Source organism: Neodiprion virginianus, chromosome 6 (assembly GCF_021901495.1).
Source record: "Neodiprion virginianus isolate iyNeoVirg1 chromosome 6, iyNeoVirg1.1, whole genome shotgun sequence".
Lineage (NCBI taxonomy): Eukaryota > Metazoa > Arthropoda > Insecta > Hymenoptera > Diprionidae > Neodiprion > Neodiprion virginianus.
The window spans coordinates 3,504,811-3,531,320 of NC_060882.1; the positions used below are offsets into that span (position 1 = coordinate 3,504,811).

General features: G+C 40.4%; 5 protein-coding genes across 13 annotated transcripts; 2 read left to right on the plus strand and 3 right to left on the minus strand.

The window, feature by feature from the left end:
• Positions 1-1,867: 1,867 nt before the first annotated feature.
• On the plus strand, positions 1,868-9,966 carry LOC124306790 (E3 ubiquitin-protein ligase UBR2). Of its 4 annotated transcripts, none has more exons than XM_046767808.1 (4): positions 1,868-2,163; positions 2,645-2,727; positions 2,820-2,986; positions 3,394-9,966. In XM_046767808.1, the coding sequence occupies exon 4, from the start codon at positions 3,437-3,439 to the stop codon at positions 8,798-8,800; it is 5,364 nt and encodes a 1,787-aa protein (XP_046623764.1). In that variant the 5' UTR covers positions 1,868-2,163; positions 2,645-2,727; positions 2,820-2,986; positions 3,394-3,436; the 3' UTR covers positions 8,801-9,966. The 4 variants fall into 4 exon arrangements, with proteins under 4 accessions (XP_046623764.1, XP_046623765.1, XP_046623762.1 ...); XM_046767809.1 differs by having other exon boundaries at positions 2,645-2,723; XM_046767806.1 differs by lacking the exon at positions 2,645-2,727.
• Positions 9,967-10,377: 411 nt separating this feature from the next.
• Positions 10,378-13,650, plus strand: LOC124306793 (sensory neuron membrane protein 2-like). Its single transcript, XM_046767812.1, has 8 exons — positions 10,378-10,640; positions 11,107-11,261; positions 11,377-11,539; positions 11,665-11,913; positions 12,149-12,360; positions 12,463-12,634; positions 12,918-13,163; positions 13,229-13,650. The coding sequence occupies exons 1-8, from the start codon at positions 10,521-10,523 to the stop codon at positions 13,421-13,423; spliced, it is 1,512 nt and encodes a 503-aa protein (XP_046623768.1). The 5' UTR covers positions 10,378-10,520; the 3' UTR covers positions 13,424-13,650.
• On the minus strand, positions 13,539-20,998 carry LOC124306794 (proton-coupled amino acid transporter-like protein pathetic). Of its 6 annotated transcripts, none has more exons than XM_046767813.1 (8): positions 20,904-20,998; positions 16,822-16,887; positions 15,994-16,086; positions 15,379-15,736; positions 14,723-14,998; positions 14,273-14,451; positions 13,980-14,149; positions 13,539-13,847 (listed from the first exon to the last, which is right to left on the minus strand). In XM_046767813.1, the coding sequence occupies exons 1-8, from the start codon at positions 20,981-20,983 to the stop codon at positions 13,606-13,608; spliced, it is 1,464 nt and encodes a 487-aa protein (XP_046623769.1). In that variant the 5' UTR covers positions 20,984-20,998; the 3' UTR covers positions 13,539-13,605. The 6 variants fall into 6 exon arrangements, with proteins under 6 accessions (XP_046623769.1, XP_046623773.1, XP_046623775.1 ...); XM_046767817.1 differs by lacking the exon at positions 20,904-20,998 and adding an exon at positions 20,727-20,836; XM_046767819.1 differs by lacking the exon at positions 20,904-20,998 and adding an exon at positions 20,368-20,460.
• Positions 20,999-23,790: 2,792 nt separating this feature from the next.
• On the minus strand, positions 23,791-24,693 carry LOC124306799 (proton-coupled amino acid transporter-like protein pathetic). Its single transcript, XM_046767826.1, has 2 exons — positions 24,434-24,693; positions 23,791-23,969 (listed from the first exon to the last, which is right to left on the minus strand). Exons 1-2 carry the CDS (start codon positions 24,649-24,651, stop codon positions 23,792-23,794), a joined length of 396 nt encoding a protein of 131 aa, XP_046623782.1. The 5' UTR covers positions 24,652-24,693; the 3' UTR covers position 23,791.
• LOC124307250 (proton-coupled amino acid transporter-like protein CG1139) lies at positions 24,685-25,592 on the minus strand (the record flags this gene model as incomplete). Its single annotated transcript, XM_046768768.1, has 3 exons — positions 25,361-25,592; positions 25,032-25,238; positions 24,685-24,876 (listed from the first exon to the last, which is right to left on the minus strand). Coding segments are annotated over exons 1-3 (534 nt in total), but the record flags the coding sequence as incomplete, so codon positions are not given.
• Between the last annotated feature and the right edge of the window lie 918 nt (positions 25,593-26,510).

Sequence of the window (26,510 nt, forward strand, 5' to 3'; positions counted from 1 at the left end):
TTTAAGCATTGAATGTAGAAGTGAGTTAAATAAAGCGATTGTGGTGTTGGCGCAGTTTTGCCATTCTAACAGTCGTTCCTGTCAGCACAAGTTGTGCGAAAGTCAAACGATGCGACAATCGCTGTCAACATATCTCCGCAATGAGATCTAATGATAGCTGCAAGTTTGGTTTATATCCTCGAATAATATTCAATAAAACTGACTTGTGGATCATATGTTTACTGATCAGCCGGATAGAATAACCTCAATCCTAACTCGCCAGTTACTTGGCGGGATCTGTGACGTAACGATAACATTTGACAAACGAATTAATGTATCGCTTTTGAACTATACAAAAATATACGAAGCGGACTTATTATCTTTAAAGAATGTGAGTTTGGATTTGTGATATAGTGCTCGATGATGCAGCGATGGATCACCCAAAAGTTACCTGAGAACCGGTATATGAGCTAACTAGCTATATGTTTTTTCATTTGTTAATCCTCTACCCTTTCCTAAACTGTAAAACGTCACGCTTCATGTACGCTTAAACGATAGTTGGTTTTCTATTTACTCGGCGATCGGTTCGTACAGCTGAAATATTCAAGCAGAGAAACTGTATGCCATAAGTTGGACAAGGGAAAATATTTGCGTTAACGAATAATTTGTGATGTGGTCCGAGAGTACGGCAAGTGTACTTCAAGGAATATCATTAACATGAACCACCTTCAATTATAATTCACAAATACAGGTACGAATTTTTTTATACATACTATATTTTGTCCCGTTGAAGGGAAAAGAGAGTTATTTATGCGTTCTGAGGAACATGTTGGAAATTTTTGCAATCGACATTTACGAGCAATATAATTTGAGAAGACTTTTTTTTGAATGGGCGGCATGAGGGGATTTATGCCTAAGTGAATCCGTCTGTTCGTAGGCAATCCTTTCATTACAGCGTGGTTATGATTACCTATACGCCGGCGGATTTCACAGGCTTCCTGCATTGCGCGTCCACTATGCATAAAAAGTCCATTTTCTTGCAGAAAGAAATAGACAACGATGTAAACGATGCAGAGCTAGTTACGCTCGGTAAAATTATAGCAGATTTGAGTTGAATGTAAAAATTGAATCTACCATCCTTTGACTTGGCAAAGCGCCGCCCGTTTCGCGGAAAGTAGCAGTTTAATTGTTCGACAATAACTAGTGATTGACTTTTGCACTCGATGCTTCTAACTATCTGCGAGCAATAAAACAATTCCAGGTAGCGTGATTTATGAGCACACAGCTATTATTGCAGAGAAAATACTTATGAATCATGTCATTAACTACAGTTCCATCTTATGCTAAATCCAGGCTTTCAACTGCTGTAACTCTACTTGGATGGAAGCATTCTCTTGTACAGCAATGATGTTCATTAATGCCTTGGACTTTCTTCCGACTAACTTGTTTTCGGTCCGAAATAAGATGCGAGTTCGATTCTATACGAATTATATGTATATGGGACCGAAAGCAAGTTAGCCGAAAGTCGAAAGCATTAATAAATATTACTGTTCCAATGCTGATTCTGGTTGATCTTCGACTTGGCACTAGATAAAAATTAAGTATGACCGACTTCATAAAAAGTTAAGCTCAATCCGTGTAGTCTTTATGTTCTCCAATACTTTTTTACGCTTCACACGCTTCACCGTGTCGAAACATTGTCCGAAAACAAAGAAACGGTGGCATTTTTTAATGAAGCATCGTACACATACTATGTATATATAGTTAGGCAATCGATGAGAATCCAGAACCTGAAATATATCGCTATTTCAGTGGAATCGAGAAAGCAGCGAATGCAGCGCTGGGCCGAATCACGGCGAAATATATTGTACGCGCAGAGTTTCTTTCATCTATCAGTTTATATACTGAGTTTGTCGCAGTTTGCCCGATCTGTCGTGAGCCATTTTGTGCATCGTTCAAGCAGCTGTACAGCAAGAATTTTCATACGTTTAATTCGAAATGTCATAACGAAGTTACTTGGTGTTTCGTTCAATTGCTGACGCCGTATGAGAGTAACGTAAATTTGATGATAAACAAACAGTCAGTAGTTTGAAAAGTAATCGAACATTTTTTCACAAAATTTACTCTCGCGAAACAAAGAACTTTTCGATACTTTTCAATAACCTTGGCCTGCACGGTATAATAGTAAGTACTACAGATTGCGATGTTGTTAAAAATAGTTGTATGCCTCAATCAGCGTATATGGATACTTTCAAAAATTGAACCATGTAAAATAGTCTGCAGGACTATAACCACCCAGATCCAATCATTACGTATGTTCACAGTACGTTTGGAACGTTCAGTGTAGAAAATTTCTTTTTCATTTTCTTCCCATCTCCATACATACATACGTATTAGGATGCTCTACTATTGGATTGTCATACATTTAAGATATTTATAGTCGACTGGTCACGAACTATGTTTTTGTGTAGTTAGGGCTGTTTAACCCATAACTCGACTAAAACTTTTTGCAAGTAACAGTACTGACTTTCACTCGCACTTCGGCGAGTTACATCTTCGATTCCCTTATCTGTGGAGGCAACCAGATCAAACTTGGTCCATAATTTTACATTTGGATTTAGCGTTCTACATCCTTGTCCTTGTTTGTTTTTTTTTTTCTCTTCAGTTCACCCTCTCATGTTGGTAGTTTTTGCAATGTTGGTCTAAAAGTAGTTTTTTTGGAGCATTGAACTTCAGCCATGCATGTAGGTATATATTTTTTCATTTGCTTTCAATTTAGTCTAAGCATAAAATATATGAAGTATCATTGGACTGATGCCGTTATATGGATACTTTTTCAGTGAGCTCGGATTAATGGAATTAGCACTTCTTACCTGTTCTTTTACGTCAGGATTAATGGCAAGTCGCAACCTTATTCGCATGGCAGTTGCAGTTATCCACAAACCCTGCGTGCCATGAGTATTCAACTTTCTAAACAACTGACATTGTAACTAGGATATAAGTTAAGGTTAGTTTTACTTGTTCTGATACGATTTATAATCTCGGAAGTGTACAGTTGGTGCATTGGAATTAGTTGTTTTAATTTTCGGTACGGATAGCAACTACTTTCATCATTCTGTTCATTCAAGTCTGTGGGTAAAGTTTAGTTGCCTCCACATGACGCTTTGTTTACCTAACTTCTTGTTTGTTTTGCCAAGCTTAAATTCTGCAACTGCAATTTCTGAAAGATAATACCTGATAGCTGATGCTACTAAATGAAAAGTATGATATCATCCGATAATGAGTTAATGCGATTTGCTAAGCTTACAAAAATAAACTTAATTATTTAAACGCAACTGTGCAAAGCTTGTCCAGTGTTTGTACCTAAGAGACTAAAAGTTTCAAGTCGATGATTTAGCGTTTTCTCTGTTTTAGTCCCACCTTACCACGATAGGTGCAAAGTATCAACAATTGAAGAATGAGCAATGACAACATGCAACATCACCAGCATCACCACTCGGGGGATGTCGAGTTAGCACTGGTGCTTCCTACCTTTCCAAAATCAAGGAGGCCCTGCGTAAACGTATGGATGGACAAGATGAGCAAAGGCTTGTTGTCTTGCGCACACTTTAAGGAGCACTGGAGAATTTGGGTGCCGAAAATCTATAGCCCTGAACCAAATGGAAGTTGTTTGGACTGGAGTTTCAATGAGGAAAAGGCGCAGAAAATTCTTTACAGTTCTTTAGAAGAATTTATATGCAATGGCAATCCACAAGAGGTACTCCAGCAGCTCAGTCAATTGGATAATCCACCGTCCGTGTGTGGGAAAGTATTCAAAATGGGTGAACCTACTTACAGTTGTAGAGAATGTGGAATGGATTCAACTTGTGTTTTATGCGTCGTATGTTTCAAGCAATCTGCTCATCGTAATCATAAGTATAAAATGGGAACATCTAGCGGCGGAGGCTGCTGCGACTGTGGCGATCCCGAAGCATGGAAGAACGATTCGTCTTGCAGCATACATAAAGCTGGTATTCAGTTCAAAAGTAGACCTCGCAATAAATTGCCTGAAGACATAGCAGAGAGGGCGAAAGCTACGTTCGAAGCAGTGTTAAAGTATTCTTACGAGCTCTTGTCCCTGGAACATGTACCTGGACTACCATCCGATTTGTGTTTGAAAGGAACAGATGAAGATCCACTTTCTTTACAGGCGACTAGCGATACTTATTGCACTGTTTTATTCAACGATGAAACACATACGTTTGAACAAGTAATCGGTACATTGTCTCGAGTAATAAAGTGTAGTCATCGAGATGCAATTGAGTTTGTAACGAACATTGATAGAGAGGGTAGAGCGGTAGTAAAATGTTCAACTTTTCAACATTGTACTGAATTGAAGTCTGAGATCGAAAGATTCACATCCAGACATGGAAATCGCCCACTCAAAGTATTGGTCGTCCACGCAGATGTTGTTGCTCATCAGTTATTTGCAATGAAACTCCTAGCATGGCTGCAGGAATTCATGGCGCACTCGGAAGGCTTCAGAATAGCATTCAGTAATGTCGCTCTCCATACGAAACTTTCTGACGTATCAATCGTCGAGGGAATTCTTATGAGGGACTCGCAGCTTTGGAAGGCAGCACGAACAGCCTGGCATAGGCTTTTCATCTCAGGAATGTTGGTAGAATATGAAAGTAAAAAGGCATTGGCATCTGTATTTACGTACAACTATGGCACTGTCATGAAGGATTTTATTAGGGATGACCATGATCATTCCTTTTCTATTGCTGCACTATCCGTTCAATTATTCACCGTCCCTACGCTTACGCATTATCTCATTGCACATAATGATGTACTCTTTATACTGTTGAACACATTTATATCAGAGAGCTCAAGAAAATGCAATGCGCAAGGTAAACTAGAATTTGAGAGAAATTCTGCCAACCAAACTTTCAAGAGAGCTCAACACATTTTATACGACTTGCGATATTTATTGAGTGCAAAGCCAGACACATGGACGGATGAATTGAGGCATGGATTTCTGCAAGGTCTTTCAATAATGCTAAAGCTGTTGTGTAGTATGCAAGGAATGGACGCTGTCTCAAGGCAAGTCGGACAGCACATAGAATTCGAACCAGAATGGGAATCAGCCTTCAATTTACACATCAAGTTGGCACCAGTCATCAGTCTTACTCTTGAATGGTGTGGTTCCGATAGGACTGTTTTCATTAAAGCATTTAGGCTGGTTTTGAAAAAACTTTACGAGCTTCCAGGAAACGACCTTGGCCCAGGACAAGTTAGGGAACTAGCTAATCACAGTGCCTCGTGTTTGCAGTACGATGTTTCCACAGAACCTGTATCTATTCATCTTCCGTTATCTAGATTTTTAGCAGGTCTGTTTTTATACTTGGAACGTTATAATCTTGAGTTTCAAAGCTCGGAATTTATGATGCCAACTAAACCGACACCGGAACAAATAATAGAACCTGTTTTAAGAACGCAAGCAATGTTTTCACAAGTTCACGCTGGTATGTGGCGACGGAATGGATATTCAATAATGAACCAGTTGTTCTTTTATCACAATGTTAAATGCCGAACAGAAATGCTTGACAAAGACATTGTCTTACTACAAACAGGTGCCTGCCTGATTGAAAGCAACGAATTCCTAATTCATCTTTTGAATAGATTTAATCTACTGAACTGGGCAAACCCAGAATTTGAAGCAAACACTCTGAAAAATCCTGAGGAAGATAGCATGAGACAAACGATCAGTTTAGTTGAAGAATTTTTAGGGTTACTGATTACTATTATCGGAGAAAGATATACACCCGGAGTTGGAAACGTAGATGCTGACGATAGACTAAAAAAGGAAATTATACAACAGCTGTGCATCAAGCCCCTGCCACATTCAGAATTAAACAAGACTTTACCTGACGATGTACACCATGAAACAGGAATGGAGAGGGTAATCGACGACCTTGCAAACTTTAAGAAGCCATTATCATCGTCTGCCGGAAAAGGAGTATATGAACTGAAACCAGAATTTTATGCCGATTATAATGTGTTTTTTTATCATTACACCAGAGAAGAATTCAGCAAATCGGAAGAGGAGCAGCGTAAGCGAAGAAAGGCAGCACATGAATTGGAATGTTGTCCACCACCGAAATTGCCCAAATTAACGGAAACCTATAGTTTGGTTGCTAATTTACTACAATGTGATGTAATGCTACATTTAATGCAAACTGTTTTGGAACGTGCGCTTAATTTAAGAGCCAGAAGCTATTCCGAGCCTCAAGTTCAGAGATTACTTCATCTGATCGGTTACGCTTTGCAGGAGGAAGAGTCAGGCTATTACGCATTTTTCCGATTCACTGAAAGATCTACAAAGTGGGAGATTTATAAATTACTGGAACAATTATCACACAGTCCGAGGCTGGATGCTCACAAAGATTTGGTCACATGGACATTGGAGAAGTATCAGGAACTTTTGGGTTACACACCGTCCGAAGCAAGAAATGTACCATCTTCTGCACCGTCAACGGAACAAAACAGCGAACCAGAGGCCAATAAAATGGACAAAGAGTGGAGAACCCAAATGGCTGCGCAGCAACGAGCTAGGATTATGGCTCAGATGGCTACGATGCAGAAGAACTTTATGAAAGAGAATGCAAAGCTGTTCGAAGAAACTGCCCTCGAAGGTAACAAAGCTAACGATCGAGGTTCTAATTTGGACATAAGCGAATTTTCGGAGCAAGCTCCTGTGGCGGTAGGTATCAATCAAACGAGTAGAATATGTGAGGAAGAAACATATACTTGTATACTGTGTCAAGAGGATCAACCAATAACGGCCACTGGTCCTGCAATGGTACTTGCAGCGTTTGTTCAACAATCCACCGTCCTGTGCCAAAACAGAGTAAACACAGATGAACCCAATCCACTTTTTCTCTCTGATAAATTGGGCGCAGCACCTCATACCAGTACTTGTGGTCACGTAATGCATGCGCAGTGCTGGCAAAAATACCTTGAAAATGTACATGCAAAAGAAAGCAGGAGGCCTTACAGAACTAGACAACCGGCAAGCTTTGACATAGACAAACAAGAATACCTTTGCCCTCTTTGCGAGTGTTTGAGTAATACCATATTGCCACTTTTACCACCTCTTGGAAGCCTGCAGATGTCCAAACAAAACAAAGTCAATGTAGATTTCTCTATGTGGTTACGAGCTTTAGTAGTAACGCTTAGTTGTAAAGTCAAAGTGACTCACGGAGTTGTTGAGTATTCAGAAACTAGTCACGATTTGTACTGCCGCTATTGTACAGTTGTAAATCCCCAAGATTCTGTCGAGAGGTTTGACGAAGAGGTATCGTTACAACATCAAATGTTCGCCTGCCCAATTGAGCGAGTATCACGAGAGCTAGGAGATGTCGGAGCGTCGTTTGAAGCGCTTTATGCTCAAACCGGACCTCATCTCTCTAAGAATTTAATTGGAATGATACATTTATTTGCTCAAGCCACATACACCAAAGGGCTGGATGTAGAACCACACGACGGAGACCCCCGTGTACCGCTGTTGGCATGGAAATCGACCGTTTATACTATACATGCGATAGAATTTATTCTGAGAGATATGGAAAAACCGCTACTCGGAGCTTTAACATCGAGGCTGAGAGACAGTCTAAAAGGATTAGTAAGAATCGCCGCATTTCTTGGATCAACCTGGCCAAACACCACTGTGATTGGAAATCATGCTCTACATTTTCTGACCATGCTCCTAGAAAATCCACATGACGGTCCCAGTGTGTTGGACTGGGATCCCTTGGGAGTTCTTATTCCACTAACAGTCTCTCTGATGAATCTCTACAATATAAAAGCGAACGCTTTTTCCGGATTGGTTACCGGCGGTGTACAAGAATCTCATGCATTGAAGTTAGTTTTTCTCTCATTGATCGTCAGAATTCTTGTCACCATGGAATACAACGAGAACGAAGTTATGGACATCGACAATAAACATTGGGAGGACCAGTCAGTGTTGAAATTTACCGAAGAATTGGGTCTGAAAGTTGGGAGTTACACAGCGTCGGAACTTTGGAGGCGTGTGCAAGCAGCGAGCATACCGTTTCTTCGAGCCTGTGTCCTGTACTTTCATTATTTGACTGACGTACCCGCACCAGCTGAACTAACAATACAAGGGGGTGATACTTATGAAAATATGTGTAAATATTTGGGTCTTCCTGTTAGGTCAGATGAACTGTTGGATTCGGAAGCTGTTGTAAATCTTGCCAAATTGTGGGTCGCCCATCCAAAGGTTCAACAATATCTGTCCGGCACGAGTACCATTGTCGTGACAAAAGACCCACTGATGATTAATAAACTTGTAGATTTGCCAGAAGACTATAGCGAATTGATAAACGCAGTTTCTCTATTCACATGCCCGAACAGTGACAGAGAAGACTCGAGGAATCCAACGATGTGCCTTGTTTGTGGCGAGATGTTATGTTCGCAAAGCTACTGCTGTCAAGTTGAGTTAAATAAGGTAGCAGTGGGGGCCTGTATTTATCATGCTAGCAAGTGTGGAGCTGGAGTTGGACTATTTCTGCGAGTTAGAGAATGCGAGATATTATTTTTAAGGTCTCCAACTAGGGGGTCCGTCACCTGTCCCCCTTATTTGGACGAGTATGGAGAGACGGATCAAGGCCTGAGAAGAGGTAATCCGCTCCGACTTTGCAGAGATCATTACAAGCAGCTAAATCAATTATGGTTGGGGCATGGCCTACACGAAACTATAGCCCGAGCGGTCCAGTCATCCAGTACTCTTATAACGATGCAATGGCAACATCTATAACCGGTCTGGCAATCCCATAATTGATATCTATCGGATTAACCAAAAAATACTAAATTTACGATTAGTATAAGCGAATAGTGAGTAATGTTATTGTTAATTATTATTTGATTTTACAGCCTGAAAATTATAAAATTATTTATTTCTTTAGACAGCGATTTGTCGAAAGTCTTTGTACATTTAAATACTGCGATATTAAATATCCTTGTTGCATGTTTCAAATAATTTCAGAGTTTACTGAAATTTGTATTGTATAAATTTAAATATAAATTCATTTTCAACTATAAAACTCTACATTTTACGAATTTTGACTTGCCATACATATTGGAAGAAAGGATATAAGGACAAGGAGAATAAATAAGAAACAAAATGGTACTTATCCGAATGCTAACGCAGTAATATCATTGTAGAAGACGTGAAATCGTAAATACAGTACTTGTAAATTAATAAACGAGAAGAATGTGTGTCTGCCAAGTCTCCTAAAATTTAAAATGTGAGAAAACATCACAATAAATATAATCGAAAACTTTTATTACGTTTTTGAACAGTTATTTTTGAGTAGATTCCGAGGTACTGTTGAAATTGAATTAACCAGCGGTAGTATATCTCATTCATCCTCAATAAATGGATCGCTGTAATTTACCCTAGACCGTCATAGTATTTACCATAGAATCATAAACTAATCTCTTATTCGATTCATTCTATTCTGTGTTCTGTTCCATTGATTTACCGTAAAAAACATACATGCAGGGTGACCCACGACGATCGACCAATTTCAAACCGCTGTAATTCGCAAACGAAAAATTTTCTACGAGAAATAAAAACAAGTTCTAGTCGCAGATTTTCACCAAGAATACATTAGTAGCCAATGGGACGATATTCCTGGGTCACCGTGTACATATATTTCAAAAGAACGCTGAACGAAGACACTTAAAAAAGTGTGGCAAAGACTTGCGGTTGTTCAAGCCGTCAAAAGTTTCGTGATTTCCGATAAACGGATAAAAATGATAAGATCATCAATTGAGCGATATAGTATCTTGCTCAGCTTTTTTAAATTGAGAATACGGACCATGTCACTAGTTCATGTTGGAAAAAGACAGGAGGAAAAAAGAAACAATGAAGTACGAAAAAAAGCGGAGCGAAAAGACTGTTAAATCCTGTTTGCGTTATAAAAATTAAATAAAAATAAAAAAGATTCTTCTTTTTCAACGCAAAATTCTGTGTTATTACTGTTCAATTATTTTCGTAACATGATAATAACAAAATAACACTGTACAATGTTGAGATTAAAAACCAGTCGATAAGAATGATCAAATTTACGATTATTGTTTCCACCTGGCACAAAAAAACAAGAAAAAAAGAAAGAAACACATTGAATTATCATCGTATGCAATCCGATTATCCAACAATTATCATGCGATTCAAATGAGATCAGCGTGCAATATTATAGTTGCGCATAACGTGTGGGCAGTAGAGCTGTACGTTATTAATCGATTCGAAGTATTACCAGGTGATGTATTTAGCACGCACAGTCATATAATGCAATTCAGTATACATGAAACGTTGATTAAAAATTCACGAACGTTGATGTAAAGTGGAAAATTTGCGAAGCTTCACCCGCAATATCATTTCCACGCACATCGGTGCGACTCGTATTAAAAGAAGTAATGCGTAGAATCGCTGTAACATTATCGTAATTTGTTTTGCGGATCATCATTGAAGGATGTGGAAGTCGAATCGTCCAACTTTCTCTCTCCGATTTGGCATCTTACTTATAATTATTGGGATTATTACCGTTATCACCCAACCGCACGGCCTTATCGTGGATAGTTTATTAGACGCGGTTCGCACACGTTTGTTTTATCTCCTTTGAATTTACATTATGTTAAAGGGTGTCTCAGCTGGAGCAAAAATTGACACCATGATTACGTACTTCGTGCTTACCTACATTTTATAAAGTGATTACGAGAGCTTACTTGTCAAAAAAAATTTTACTTTGATCACGTCATTTTTCGTGGTTTCTAAAGTTTCATATGATTTCTTAAGATTAAAAATAGATTCCTGTAATCCCGAATGATTTCTCACGACTATCAGTGATTACATTGACGATTATTACTGATTTCGTTGCGATTTCAACGATTACAAAGTAATTTCGGATATTACGAATTGATTTCGAATGATATTGACGTTTCAATCGCTTAAGCGAAACACCCCTTGCATTTTGCGACCGTGATTGTAATTTTCATTCCTCGGGTATTTTCATTGGACTGCAATCCTTGCAGAGACTCTCCCACGTATTTATTTTCCAGAACTTGGCATTGGTCAAAGGAACCCTGGGATTTAATTTCTGGGAAGTCACAAAATTGGAATTTAAAGTATACTTATTTCACGTTACTAATCCCATCGATGTACAGGAGAGAGGCGAGGTGGCAAATATAGTTGAACGTGGCCCTTACGTTTACGAGTAAGTGTACGAGTAAAGTTTGAGTATAAGGTGTCTCGTGCAACTGCAGATGATCGAATATCTAAGATCAATAAGTTTGCTGTAACACTGGACAAAAATTTTAAACATTCCCCAGCGAATTGCTGGAGAAAATTGTCATCGAGACAGACGATGCCGCCGATACGATCGACTACCTGGCAAGACGAACGCTCGTTTTCAACGCAACGAAGTCTGGTAATTTGTCAGAAAATGAAGAAGTCACGATTCTGAACGCAGCTCATGTCGGAAGTTTAATCACGGTACGTATGCTGGTGAACAACAGACGCCTTTGTGACCTCCAAAGATCTGAGGAAATAGTGGCTTTCCGCATCACCGTACTTTGCATACACATGAAATGACGTAGGATACGTGTTAACTCGATTAGATAGCAAATGGTTTCCCTGCGCTTCTATCAAAATTTGGAAACGGCCTAGCTCAGCTATTTTCTGACCCGACGAGCATATTCATGCGGGGTCGGGTGAGAGATATTCTGTTTGATGGATTACCGCTCGTATGCGACCCTAAAGCCCACCCAGAGCTCGTCCTTGTTTGCGGTCTTCTGAAACGTCAGCGTCCACCAACGCTCAGAACCACTTCCGAAGCTGGAATCTACGCCTTTAGCTTCTTTCACAAAGTGAGTTATCCACGAAACTGACAACCCTACATTAGCCCAATACTAATCCAAGCGGCGTTAGGTACGTTATAGGGTACCATCGAAACATTAATATAAAAATTAATATTCGCACGATGGCAAACTCAGGTTTTTTACTGGCTAATTGACTCGTGGAACGAATAAAATTATGTAACGAAAGAACGAGTTTCATTCAGCAGAATGCATATTGCTCAATAGTCGAATCTCATATCTCTAGATCAATGGGACGGATGACGGACCGATGACCGTATCTCGCGGGGTAAACGATCGTTACACTACCGGACATTTATCGGAATTCAAAGGCTTGCCTTACGCAGATTTTTGGAGTATAAAAAATTGCTCCATCATCCGAGGAACCGACAGCATTTTTTGGCCACCGATGAGCTCTCGACAACCAGAAGTATTTACGTACATAAATGACCTGTGCAGGTAATAACAATGATAGACGATGATTGGGAAATTATCATTGTGTCGCACATCGGAGTAATAATGTGAATTGATGAAGATAAAATTTATCATTTCCCGAATCAGATCGGTTTTCGCTGTTTATAAAAATGACACGGTATACAGTGGTCTACTAGGCTATTACTACACCACCACGGAGAGCTTATGGAATGACACAGAGTCACCCTGTTACTGTCCACGAGAGAAGAAAAAAATCGTCTGTCCAACACAGGGTCTGCTTGACTTGAACAAATGTCAGGTGTGTATCATATTTCGGTTAAAGTTTAACGACGATTGGGATTGAACCACGATCTCGCCACATTGATGACCAAAATTCAAAGCCGCGTGCAAATACTCTAAGCAGATACGATCCTCGTACACTTAGTTGATCGACCGCATAGCTGTACTACAGAGATATTTGCGTTCCAAATCTTGAGCCCATCGGCTAAGTCTCTGTCGTTTCAAACTTATTACAACACTGTTAATGAGCTGACCTATTTATTCTGATGACCTATCTGCACTACGATGTTCCATATCGCAAGGAAGTGCCGGTAATGATGTCGGAGCCACATTTTCTGCACGGTGACCAGAGCCTATTTTCAATAACTAATGGCTTGCAACCTGACGAAGAAAAGCACGCAACATACGTTGTGGTGGAGCCATTGACTGGAGCACCGCTCTCTGGGTACAGGAAAATGCAGCTGAACCTCAAACTTCCGCGTTTGAAGCAGATTCATGTCGTCGCTAACGTGACTGAGGGAGTATTTCCGTTGCTGTGGGTTGAAGAGGTGAGACCGTCACGAATTGCGATCATCGAAAGTAGTGGTAATTCGGCTGCTTTGTTTTGCTGCAGGGGACAACTCCAGGACCGAAAATATTAGCCCCAATTATTCTGGTCCATCGGGCGATCCGGTTGATGACCTTTTTATCTTGGATGCCGTTACTTTTTGGTATATTTCTCGTCGCTTATTCCTACTGCACGAAGACATCAGCAAAAACTGAAAATCCCAAAGCCTCGGGCCGAAGTACATCGCTCGCGGCTCATTAGACCTCCAAATACTCGGAGCCTTGTGCATTCATTCAGGTTCATGACAAATAATATTGTCAGTCTTAATTGAATTCGATTAATTGAAAGTTAAAGAAAAAACCGCGTCACAGCCGTATCTATGTACAAAAATCGTTACTATAATTACACTAATATATATATACATATATATTACAAGTATAAATTTAGTCGTACAGTTTTATTATTTCTACCATTGACACCCACGAACCGAATACCAAAGCCAAAAGGGCTAGAACCACAAGGGTGCCGTTCTTCCATAATCTCCACCTATACGTCCCCAGGTGATTGTCCCAACATGAAACGGTCTCAACTATTGCCGGAACGGCTATCCCGAGTATGGAGAAGAGCACCGAACCGATCAGCGAGATGAACGGCTCGAGATCGGGAATCGCAATGGCGAAAATAACTAAAAAATAAACAAGTCACGATTACAAACTATGTACACGAACAATCGTTTGTGGCAAAAGTGGGAAAAACGAATTTTCACCATCGCTAACTAAAATCCGTATCCATGGACTTGAAACAGGTGCTTGCTTACCTGTAACGATAACGAGGAAGATACGTAACAAGGTCTCCGCGATGCCTTGGAACTTTTTGCTCACCCGCACTCGAAGAGCACCCCATATCACGTCAATACCGATGTAGTACTGAAGGCCATACGTGAAGAGGATGGCCAAGGCGATGAGGAGTTTCACGGCTTGACTTAGGCTGAGCAAGGAAGACGAACGATTCTCTGATTTACGGTCCGTACGGTCTACCGCTCCAGTTATGAGCATTGAGAAAGAAAAGCTGTGTGCATTTTCCTTCGAGTGGATGATTTTTTCTACTCACACGTCCGTCGTATCCAGGTTCAAGGTGACGCTTCCCAACGTCAGTTCGCCGTATTTTAGATACCCGAAGACCCCAATGACGGCGTAGAGCGCGACCACCGTGGTCATAGCTATATTAAGGACGCTCGGACAGCCGAGAAAGTGTTCCGGTGTGCGCATGCTGTTTTCCACCGGCATTACCTGCGGCAAATCGACGCGTACGTTCCTTTTTTAATTATCTTTTCGTTACGTTGGCTCGTTTATCATTACACGAAAGGCAAGGTTCGATAATGCGGTTACGTGTCCGCGACAAGTGTAGGCTGTTATAACGATTAGAGTAATTAATTTCGCCCTTGAAACGCAAACGTGCCTTTTCAGGTAAATCGTCACCGTTTGCGATTAAGTGCGAGGTAACTCCTGTAACGGAAGTCGCGAGCCTATAGCTTCGTTACGTAATAATTGAGTAATTTACCGCGCCGATTCCCTCGATGGCAAATAGTACGGTAGCGAAAAATTTTGGTAGTTGGCCAGGACTGGCGATCAAGTTGACGCTGCTGATCGGCTTTATGTCTTGGAATAGGTAGTAGAGGGTTATTGCGAAACCGACCATTATGCTGATATTTGCTATCACGGAAAATGGAACCAAATGTTTGAGATTCCTTATTTGTCCCAGAGCCAGTAACGCGGGCACCAGCATCAACATGTAAAGTCGAACAGAAATATCCGTTCCGGTGTGATAGTCTGCTACCTGAAAAAGAGCAATCCTCGTCAAATTGTTGTCACACTCTGACCCCCCCCCCCCCCCCCCCTCCATCAGGAATTTAAATGTTCAATTTTTTCGATTCGAAACTGTTCAAATTGTCAAATGGTTGTTCTTGTTGTTGTTGTTCTTGGCATTGCTGTATTATAACCGTGATGCAGCTGCAAGTGCGATATACAATCACCTTGTACTTATTCTTCGTAATTACCTATCGCCGTCTGGAATTCCAATGAGGTTGTTTGACATGCGGGACATGAGCGAAATAAATTTTATAATAATTGACGTGCCGAATACGCGTGTAAGTTGTTTTTTTTTTTTTGCAAAAAAGTTATTCTCTTTTCTATCATCATCATCATCATCATCATCACCTGTTTAATGGAAGTCGAGATGAAAACTACATAGACGCAGGAGCCGCTTATGCAAGTAGCAGCGATCGCCGCGTCGACGAAAGATTCTGCAAACTTGGCGAGGTGCCGAAGGGGCTTAGGACCAATGCGAAAAGCGGCACCTGCCGTTTGAGCGAATGACATCATGGGTGTCCGCGTCCGTTTACAAAGGACCTGCGACGAACGGACCAAAATGTGAACGCAATGCGCGCACAGAATACCGATCAGGATGGTGCAGATTGCCCCGAACAGAAGACCCCCGTTTTTTATCGCACTCGGCATCGCCAATATCCCTGTACCGAGGGAGGCTTTCAGGAGGTGAGCCAGCGAACCTCCGTCTCTGAAAATTTCGAACGTACATACCTATAGTGCAGTTGCCGACACGATCGACCATTTAAAGGGTGTACAGCTTGGACGGTCCAAAATCGTACCTATTTTGAGATTTTTTTCTTTTTTTTTTTTTTAAAACAAAAATGAAAATACTTGGAGAAATTTGAGTTACAGGGCTTTTGTTACTCATCCCCTCCCCCTTTCAATTGAGTTGGATTTTCCAGCAAGAAATCATGCGTATAACGTGTTACTTAAAAATTGACTCACGAAGTTGCGTGTTTTTTATCCCTGTGATCGAAGGGGTCGTACAGTTCATCTTTGTCATTGTAGACGCCTGTGTCCACCGAGGTAATGGTAACGCTGTTGAAAATAACAAAAAAAAAATAAATAAATAAAAACGTATATTTAGACAGTTTTCGTTTCATCAGTCGAATGTTCATAATTAAGCTTCGACCAGTCGTTCAAGTACATTTTGCCTTCTCCCGACGACAATCAGGCGTTGATTCTCCTCGACAGCGCGTCGCGGATCACCCATAGGAGTGAAGGTAGTATAAGACACGTGCCACCGAGTTCGTATAAAGATTCCCGCGGCGTTTTTGACCTGTCAAAAGACACGGCTAAACTCCATTTTGGTGGCGGAAGGCCGGAAAGAGTTACGCGTAACGAATGTCAATTTGTCTGAACTATCAGAGATTAATATTCACCGTGATTACCGATGATGATACGCGCTCCTTTGCCACACACGTACACGCGCGTATAAGCTACCGCATTGTATTTTCAAACTCAAGAACTGTGTTACATGAAGTGATTCACCCGTACGGGGTCAAGAACTACACCGGCTTAAGATTCCAGCGGTATATCCTCGTACGAAACTACTTTTTTCGAATCGTCATTCACAGCTGTTCATTGCTGACGCTAATTATACCGTACCCGCGATATATTTTGCTACTATAAAGACTATCGCGTATATCCGGACGTGCTGCGCTACGTTGACAAAGATAATGACAAAGTGCAGTCAGGAATGCAGCATGGTGTATTATACGAAGGTGGCATTTTGCACAACTATAATATAATCGATGCGCATGTTATTCTTACGTGCTGCTGAAGTTTTCCATCCGATTCTTGCCATCGGATTCTTTCTGCTTCTCATCCATGACGTATCTGTGAACAATGAAAACACCGGGTATTTATCTGCTGGTTAATGAATTCTCCAATTCCTTTAAATCCACTGTATGCCTCGGGCTATTAGATATCTGGGCTTTGTGTTGAAAATAAAACTTTTCAACAATAAATCGAAGATATAAAATATACCTGCTGATTGTTAATAATTGACCTTGTTTCGTGTGTTGGCTTATAATAAGCGGGTCGTAATCAAGACTATCTACTCAAATGAATATAATTAGAGCAAAGACGATTATTCGTTTATTCGAGATAATGGTGTTTTAACAAATTCCTTTACAATTGGCCTTGGAGCTTCTCGCGTGTGACCGTCAAGTAAGAATTGTTAAATAATTAGCAAGTATCGATCCGCGCTGCAATCGTATAATATTGTCTTTCGTCATCTTGTTTATTCGATTAGATAATAATATGCCTGTTGACATCTAACAATTTTTCCCCCCTCTAGCAGCGTTCTCTGTCACTTACGTGGTGGTGCGTTGCAAGTCTTGAACAGTGTAGATTTAGGCCAATGAACAGGCGGTTTTATGCTCATTGCGAAATGATTGATGTAGACTAATTATGATCCTGAGCCATAATAATTCGGAAGTGGAATCGCTCGCTGTAATTTTTCGGACTGCTGCACCCGCGCGTTACGAACCGAATAACAATTGAGACGTAACTTTTTGAACAAATGGAAAATTGACGAAAAAAAAAAAAAAAATACAACAACAACAAAAAAAGAAGAGAAAAACCTTCCAACACTACCATTTTTAACACAAGTTTGAACATTATATTCAGCTGTGATTCCGCGAGACTAATAATTATGTTTTCTAATATCGAGAACAGTACTGTTACTCGCCGAAGGAAAATTCCACAATTTTTATAAGATTAACTCTATTTAGGACAGAGTTTCATAGCCGTATATCACCGCAGGTATAAATGATCAGTTTCGATTTCGCTGTGATAGCTGGAAATTAAAGGGCAGGATGTCCCCAATCCGTCAATCAAACAATTACTCATCAGACTTGATCTAATCTGCAAGAGATACACCTTCGTTTACCAATTTAAAGTAAGAAATATTCTCTGTGAATTTGTCCCGATTACAATAAATCCACTGACGCGATACCACGTTTGTGATAGATAAAATTATTTTCAATCGTTCTTTGCTTGATTATACAATCAGACGTTGGCACACGTACTATTTCCGATAAAATCTCAAAAATCTCGCTTTCCATTCTCGGTATTTTTGCTCACCATGGGAATGCAAGTGGTAGGTGACATTCCTTTAGTTCAGTGGTAACGTAGTTGAATTTATAACAGCTCAGAGAATGAAAATGGATCGATGGGAATTCGTTCGAAAATTGGACACACAAACATTTCAAATGCAACATCAAAGTATGAAACCCGTTCTACGTACATTGCAAGAACATACTCTCTGCAATAACCAAGGTATAATGGTCATAAATCCAGATACACTTAACGAACCATGTCGAAGCCTTGGCTTGGTTTCCATCTGGCGTTTTGTTCACGCGGCAAATTATACGCACATCTCGCACTCAAGTTTAATTTATGCAACAAAACTGGAATTGTTACTTTACCCGATCTAATAATCAGGATTCCTGGTAGCGAATAAATCCCCGCAAGGCTTACTCATAAATTTCCGGCTAGTGCCATAACAAGAATCATTTACCCGCCCGAGTTTGATTCCATCTGTTCAAGTACACGAAGAATGAATCGTATCCTCAAAAGTTTTCCCTACCTTTTGACGAAATTGGCACGACCAAAAGTCCCGGTCGCTATGACGCTGCATCGAAAATTAAAACGACATCGAATACGAACCGTTTCCGAGTCGTGAAAAGAATTTTTCACCGTCTTCGTCGCGGGACATTGACCTTTTCGATTACGATGTCAGGTGATTTTGAACCAACTTATGTATCGACTTGAAAATTCGAAAGGAGGGCCACTGCCAAGGGAATCTTTACCTCTCTGCTACATTGATCTTGAGCAAAATGTTACGACAGGTGAAACACTTGTTGATTATTTCGTAACACAGCGGATCGATCGCGTCGACTTACGACTTAAAACGGCTGGACGTGAATAGTTGGAATTTGAAAGATGGATTCGGTGAAAAAGGAGGATTGCGGGGCGCCGGGTGGAGGAGGAACCGTATAGATGTGAAATATCCTTTGATACGATATTGATGAAACACTGGCAAATGCGTAGCCAGTAAACCTATCGGCGTGCAATGGGGAAACGAAGTTTTTCTCCACCGTGACGTAATTTGCGCGGGTATCAAAACTGTGAACAATCCTCCAGCTCATTTTCCATAGTTTAACAAAATCCACCGTTTCAGTGTATCGATATTGATCATGGATTACTTTTAATTGAAAATACCTACAATCTAACTTGGATATCTTTTCGTCAAATATTACCGGCAGATGCATAGATATGAAACTCTTCTACCAAAAGATATTATCGAATATTGTTTTGTAGTCCAATTATTTTTATGGTAATAAACGTTGAGATATTGTGTGTGATTTTTCGATTTTTTTTTTAACAATTTCTGTTTTCGTTTGTCGGGCGCTACAAAAAAATATCAATGCGAAAATATTTGCAGTAATCAGTGACATGATCGAATTTGGGGTGATTTTCCACACTGTCTTGAAAGTTAATATTATACCTACGCCGTTTCTATCTACATCGATTATTTGTCTCAGGATCACGGTCAAGACTAGTTTGTTATAGATATTGTTCAATCACGTTGACAGTTTTTCCGAGAATTAAGGTGCGATTCAAATAGTTTTGTAATTTTCATTCAATATATTGCAAATGTATGCGTGAATCCTTACGAATCAAATATACCATTACATCGATACCAAGAATTCTGTGTAAAAAAAAATAATAACAATAGTAATATAAACATAAAAAAGCGTATCACTGAATTGGAAGAAAATTTACTCCACCAAGTGTGTTGCAGTAGAATGAATTTTTACCACACGAGTTGTTTAATTTTGTGACTTATCAATATTTCAAGTTTGCAACAGATACTGGCGCCAAGTTTTTTCGCTCATATTTACCCAACTAAATACAGAAACTCGTTTACACATGTGTTTATCACGTATTTGAAAATTTGCATAAATGATGAAAAATTTGAATAAACAGTATTATTGTTCGTGCCGCATCGTGAATAACTATAAAATCATTATACCGAACGTATTCACGTTTTACAATGTATTTTCGCCCGTTACACATGTCAAAATTCTGTTACAGACATTCGTAAATATTTATGAAACCAACGCCGGCGAGACGAAGAGATTGTTCAACTTCTACTTTAGCCGCACGGCCGGCCTTTCCGATTAACACTGAAGCTGCCTTTGACGTTTCAAAGCCATGCACCTATGGAGCAGTGCCCCATTACTCAAGTGTATTCGTAAGCAGATGTCGATGCACGATTGCAGGCAAGTAATTGTAATATGAAAGTACCTCCGCGAAATTCGTTACGTTTTCTCTTGACTCGAGCGCCTCTCTGAACGTCCGATAAGCCTGCAGATTGAAACTCGTCTCGCAAATTATAGTTTAACAATAAATTTCATCCAATATTATTGTTCGCGCAGAGTGTATATACATGCGGAATCGAATAGCGAAAATTAATTAGAAAAAGAAAAAAAAAAAAAAACGAAATAAAAATTACACATCCCTGTTTTCAACTCACTATATCGAATTTCGCACGAAACGCACGTTACGGTAACGAGATCGAAAACGTTGCGTTGATGAACGAACCGCGCGGTCCATGACGAAGATGTATGTATGATTCTTGTGCGTTTATACCGCAAGGAACTCACCGCGTGCGGCATGCAGAATCTCTTAATTCTGGTAGACTGAAAGCTCGCCTCGAAATTGATAGTGTTATATATACCTCTACTATTGCTTGGGACGACGATTGTACTCCCAAGCACGGGGTGGGGGTTTGTCCTTGCGATATACTCAACGTACATACGTATACCTGACTCGGTATTCACCTGTTGTGTACGCAGTTATGTGTAGATCGACAAGCCGTTGACGTCCGCCCAGTTATGCGGCTATAGTTTGTAATTTTCATTACTATTAGTTCAACCACAGCGACACTTCGCAGTTTTAATGTGTTCCTTTTTTTCTTTTCTCTTTTTCCCTTTTTTTCATTCCTCACAACCACATGTGACGAAATGTCAAGGTGCTTTCAATAATTTCACCGCTTTATTGTATACGCGGGTATACAAACACAAGACATTTGGCGTTGTGTGGAATTCACACATTATGATACGCATACAGGTTAACACATATGCCACAAAAAGTCCGATGTCGAACCTTGACGCGTCTAACAGTTATCGATACAGGAGCGGTTGATGTACTGATTTTTTTTTAACGAAAAACCTGTTCCAAATGTTTTTCTTTTTCTTTCCTTTCCTCTTCCCTACTCGTACTAATACCGGGCCGGTGACGTAACACGATTAACAATGCTGGTTTACCGAAATTTTTATGGTTCGGATCTGACACCGAATATTTAGCGTTGAGAGCGTGATAAACACCATTCGGTGGTTAATTACGGGACGCGTGATCAGCAGATAGAATCTTCAGTCTTTGCTATACCGTATTCCTCTACCATTTTCTTGATACTTTCGAAACAGCCGATTACCTGCGAATATAATAAAATTTTCGTATCAGTGTGGCGAAATTCTCGATTCTTAAAAGCACACGTATAGGTATCTATGTGTTATACTACACACGCACGCACGTCAAAGCCATTCGAGCTTTATTGTTACAGCTATATCAAGATGTATATATTTGCACGATACGTTGTGCATCGGAATTTGCGAAAGTCGTTTCCTTTGCAATTGCGTCATCCTAAGCTGGAACATATCCTCCCCCTTTTCCACCATGCTTTGATCATTGAAAACACCGGATGTCATGGAACGTTAAGTGTAATTTTTAGCTCTTCTACGCGGTGAATATAATGAAAAATCAAATTGGAAATAATTATGTATTTAAACGTTAGCGTTTTGTGTTTCGAGCCTCGTTTAACAACGTTTGACAACCAATGTCGTCTTTACGTAACGCATAGTTTAGCTATTCCGTAACAGCGAATGTACCGGCAGAAATTTGGTATTCTTCGTTACGCATTCCGATAAACTAAAACCAAGCGGAAAGTTAACGTGACAATTAATGAACAAAAGAAAAAGAAAACGTCACAGACGTCTACACATTCCTGCAGAATTTTATGTACAAAGTTTGTATAACTTCCTTTGAACGCTCGTATTTTGTTTATTTTTTGGAAAATTTTACCGCTGTCAGAGCGGCGAACTTTCGAAAATGGAAAGGAAAGTATGAGCGGTTGATAATTCGTGAAAATTGTCAAATACAGGTGCCGGCAACAAGGTGGCGTTTATATCCCATAAGTAAAAATCTCAGGCACTTATAATCCGGTTGACGAATTATCGCTGTATTATCTTTGTGGGTTTAAAGCGACTTTTTTCAAAAATAAAATAATTGCAATTGTCTCCTACCGTGCGAAACGAATTTAAGACAAGTCACGAGTGTGCTAGTCGTTGCAATTCGGCACGTTAACTGTGTCCGATGCAGTAAGAAGTGGTCGCAACGTGTTATGCCGGCACAGTATTGCGCCGTTTGTCAAATAAAACGTGCATCCGAAAATGAACACGTCAGGGCTGTGCCAAGAGTGCAACAGACTGCAGGAGCGAAGGTGCACAAATTCGTTATTCACGGGAGCACGCGTCTCCCGTCCTTGATTCCAACACAACCGGTGGCAAGCTTCCGAAGTCGGAAGCTCTGAGAGTCGCCTAGTCGGTGCAAAGGTCGGAGGAATTATACGTGCGTAACGCAACGCGGTGAGTCGGAGGAAATACCGCGGTTAAGAATATCCTCCGGTTATTCCGCGTCGTGCGTCAGGAGCCCTTGACACGGCCCTGAAGTTTGCTGTGAGGCTACCGCTTACCAGCAATACGATCCAGAGGATGAATAAGAGGATGTTTTTAACCAACAGAGTCTTGGGATTCTTCGAACCCTCCCAGCTTGTCGCGAGATCGATGATTCCCGGCAGCAAAAGCCCCATCGAACTGAAGCAGAACGCCGCGAACAGACCCAGAAGCGGTCCCAATTCCGGCAAGGCGACGGCTACCAGAACTTGTTGCGAAAAGTGTTAATTAGGATGATCGAGATCGTTCCGTTCCTCATACTTGTCGTGCGAGGAATGTCGGTACAGCGATTCGTAGAAAAGATTCCAGCATTGTTTACGAGGCAAAGATTACAGGTGTTACATGTATACGTATCACACGATATCGTCACGGTTGCGGAGAGGTATTAAAAAAACATGGTAGAAACATTTTTATCCTCAATATCGAATTTTTGTATAGTTTCATTGAATTTTCACCAATGCGTCAGCAAGGTCGGTACCGTCTATTATTTTAAACAGTGTATTGTGCAATCCGGAACGAACGTGCAGACGCACGAATAATAAACTGGTTGCTTCTGATGAACGTGTAATAAACAAGTTGTTCCCGACCGGTCACACAAGAATACCATATTCGTTCGCGATGAACGCGTGAAGAAGAAAAAAAAAAACAAAAATAGAAAATATAAAAATATCCGGTGTTTTCAGTTAAAGTAATATTTTTCAGAATTATAAACGGTTCGTTTATGCCATACTTGTACATTTTGATTGTAAATTTCAAAGTCCGTCATTTTCAAACCCAATGAAACTGTTGCAAGCGAGCATTGTTTTGGATCTGAGGATCCCTTGTCCGAACTAATTGTAGCATAATTGATAGTTCCTTCCTACAGTTGAACGTGATGTCAATGGTCGGAGTTCGCCTTCCTCGACATCACGTTTTTACGGTGATACTTTAATCACGGTCTACTTACTCGTGACTATGACCCCGCCAATGCGAAACACGATTTCGAATATCCTTCGTTTATCCTCGTTGACCTTTCCCATTATTTGCGGCCATATTATAGAGACTGGAACGAAGTAATGTATCGCGTACCCGAACATTACCGACAAGGTAATGGCTATTTTCACAGCTTGAGCAGCTCTGGAAAAGGCAAATAAACATCATATTCTTTCACAGGTTTCGCGCGTTACGCGCGTGTATCTGAGTAAAGGAAAGCGTAAGAACTCCCGATACGTTGATAAAATCTACCGTGATGGAAAATGATTTACACTCCAACAATAATGGTAGTCTAATGTAACCGGTAGGGATGGCCGTTCGTGCATCCAAATATACGGAATGTGTATATTCGGCTCATTGGAGGAAGATCGGATGAGAAGGAAAGGGGAATCCCTTGCAGAATTGCAAGAATTTCATTACGAACCGCGACCAGGAAAATAATGTTATACACTGTACATATGTTGAACGGCTGCGTAAAGATGAAAAACAATCGACCGCAGGTATCAGTTATAAAGGAATTATAAATAGTCTTTTAAGAAGACGCGAAGATCGTGTCAGGCTGTCCTACCTGAAACTCGTGGTAAACAATTTATGACATTATAACTCACGGTTCGTCCAGAGGCAAGTTTTTAATGACGGTGTCGCAGGGATTGATGTACTTGTTGTATCCAAATAATCCGAATAGCAGGTATATGGTCGAGCTAAAAGTCATGGATATCGCTAGTATGGTCGGCAGGTGATCGGGCGTTTTCATGGAATTCTCCAAAGGCATAAGGAGGCACATGTTGTGAAGCGCGAACAGGAATATGGTGCAGTAAACAGGCATGGCTACGAAGTTTGTATACGCGGTCAGACGCGAGGGACTCTTCATGTCTTTGAAGAAATAGTAGAGAGTGACGAAGAAGCCCGCTATCAAAAACAGACTGCCAACCACCGACATCGGGGTCAGGTACTGCAGGTTTGGGACCAGGGAGACCAAGCAATAGAACGGCGCGGACAACAATATGTATATTCTGACGTCCCAGACTATCGTGGAGAAGTATTCGATTACCTGAAAAGGTGAAAATCGTGTTCTTAGTGATAGTAACTGTTGACCTGTTCGATGATCAGTGCCATGATCAGACATTCGATACGCGTACTTCGATGACGCTCGACCTGACATTGCCTTATCTGTATTTGCATTTAATTGAAGAGTTCTCTGCTCACCTGTTGAAACGAGGTTGCTACGTACAGAATGTATATTATGACGGTCTGATATTCCGCGAAACAAGCCATGACGTTTGTTACGGCTTTAAACGTCCTTCCGTACTTCCTTAAAAATTCCGGTCCGTATTCAAACGACGAGCTGGCCACTTCTCCCAAGTCCAAAGAAGGCACTCGAACACGCTTGCAAAGAATTTGGGCGCATCGTACCTGAGAATGATTGTGATTAGTTTACGAGAATAATTATTATCCAGAATCGGTTCGTTTCGCACTCCCGACTTCTTCGTAGTATCATATTATTTTTCAATCATTCTTTGGAATTATTCACTTACGGTTGTTATCGCCGTGTACATTGTGACGAAACCCGTCAGGATGGAACAAGCCGCTCCCGAAATAGTACCGGTCTCTTTGAAGGCCCGCGGCAGGAAAAGAAGACCACTGCCGATTGTAGATTTGAATAGATGCATGAAAACGGCTGCATCTCTGTAATCAGATCTCCTCCTAGATCGAGATTACAGTTTTGGGGGACGAGAAATTTTTCAATTTTGCCATCATTAGTTTCACAATAATAATTATCTTTCGTGCTGCTGCAATAAATATTTCAGACTTACACGCGCGGTGTCTTCGAAGCGTGTAACAAGCCATGCAAACGTTTGTGTCTTATACCCTGGAGGAAATTTCTACAACTACGAATTTTTACGCAAGTCGGAACACTTCGTATCATTTCTCGACGAATTGTTAATTTTCGTTAACAATTGTAGTAGCTTGTAAATTTTTTTATTGAAAAAAATACAAATTTTCATGGTAAAATTGACGAGTTTGCTTGAGAACCTATGAACATGTACAATTTTGTCGGAATACAATTTTTTGCACAAAATTGTACGAAATTTCCGAACATCCCTGACAATTTGAAGAAAAACGTTATAGAAATCATTTTCACCAGGGTAGCGTATGCAAATTACGGGCTACAGAAAGTACAGCGTACTCACGAATTTAAATTTTCCTGGGATCGATGTAAAAAAGGATCATATTCGTCCTCTTCGACTTGTGCTGATCTACCCTCTGACTCTCCGTGCTTTAAACCTCCCGAAGGCTTAGCTGGTTTTTCAATACGCTCGCTCATTGTCAGTTGACTAATCTATCTGGCTAGATATTCATTCGCGATATTTGTCGGTATAGAATAATTTCAGCAAATACCCACATTTGTATCATAGAATTGATTGTAAAGTATTTAAACAATTTTAAAAGGTTATATACATTACCCGATGTCAAGTGTCCCATATGTTTGTCAGAAGCAAAAAAAGCATTCTACGTACCAAACAATTGATGAGTGACAACACACACCTGGAAAAACTGGAAATGCCAGGGTATTTAAAAGGGGTCATTAAAAAACCTAGAATTTTCAGGGGATTTTTAATTTGGTCATGGAAAATACTGAAAATATCAGTTTTCCATCATGGGAATAAGAAATGATTTTTTGAG

What these genes read in the sequence shown, in the direction of transcription:
- LOC124306790 (XM_046767808.1), top strand. Translation starts at nt 3,437, where the DNA reads ATGAGCAATGACAACATGCAACATCACCAGCATCACCACTCGGGGGAT.
- LOC124306794 (XM_046767813.1), bottom strand. Translation starts at nt 20,983, where the DNA reads ATGAAAATTACAAACTATAGCCGCATAACTGGGCGGACGTCAACGGCT. An exon ending in CATAACTGCGTACACAACAG is followed by an intron (nt 16,888 to 20,903) that starts GTGAATACCGAG and finishes CATTGTTCACAG; the next exon opens with ATACGTCATGGATGAGAAGC. An exon ending in AACCTGGATACGACGGACGT is followed by an intron (nt 14,150 to 14,272) that starts GTGAGTAGAAAA and finishes TTCCTTGCTCAG; the next exon opens with CCTAAGTCAAGCCGTGAAAC.
- LOC124306793 (XM_046767812.1), top strand. Translation starts at nt 10,521, where the DNA reads ATGTGGAAGTCGAATCGTCCAACTTTCTCTCTCCGATTTGGCATCTTA. An exon ending in TTGACTTGAACAAATGTCAG is followed by an intron (nt 12,635 to 12,917) that starts GTGTGTATCATA and finishes CCATATCGCAAG; the next exon opens with GAAGTGCCGGTAATGATGTC. An exon ending in CGTTGCTGTGGGTTGAAGAG is followed by an intron (nt 13,164 to 13,228) that starts GTGAGACCGTCA and finishes GTTTTGCTGCAG; the next exon opens with GGGACAACTCCAGGACCGAA.
- LOC124306799 (XM_046767826.1), bottom strand. Translation starts at nt 24,651, where the DNA reads ATGCCTGTTTACTGCACCATATTCCTGTTCGCGCTTCACAACATGTGC. An exon ending in AACTTGCCTCTGGACGAACC is followed by an intron (nt 23,970 to 24,433) that starts GTGAGTTATAAT and finishes TGCCTTTTCCAG; the next exon opens with AGCTGCTCAAGCTGTGAAAA.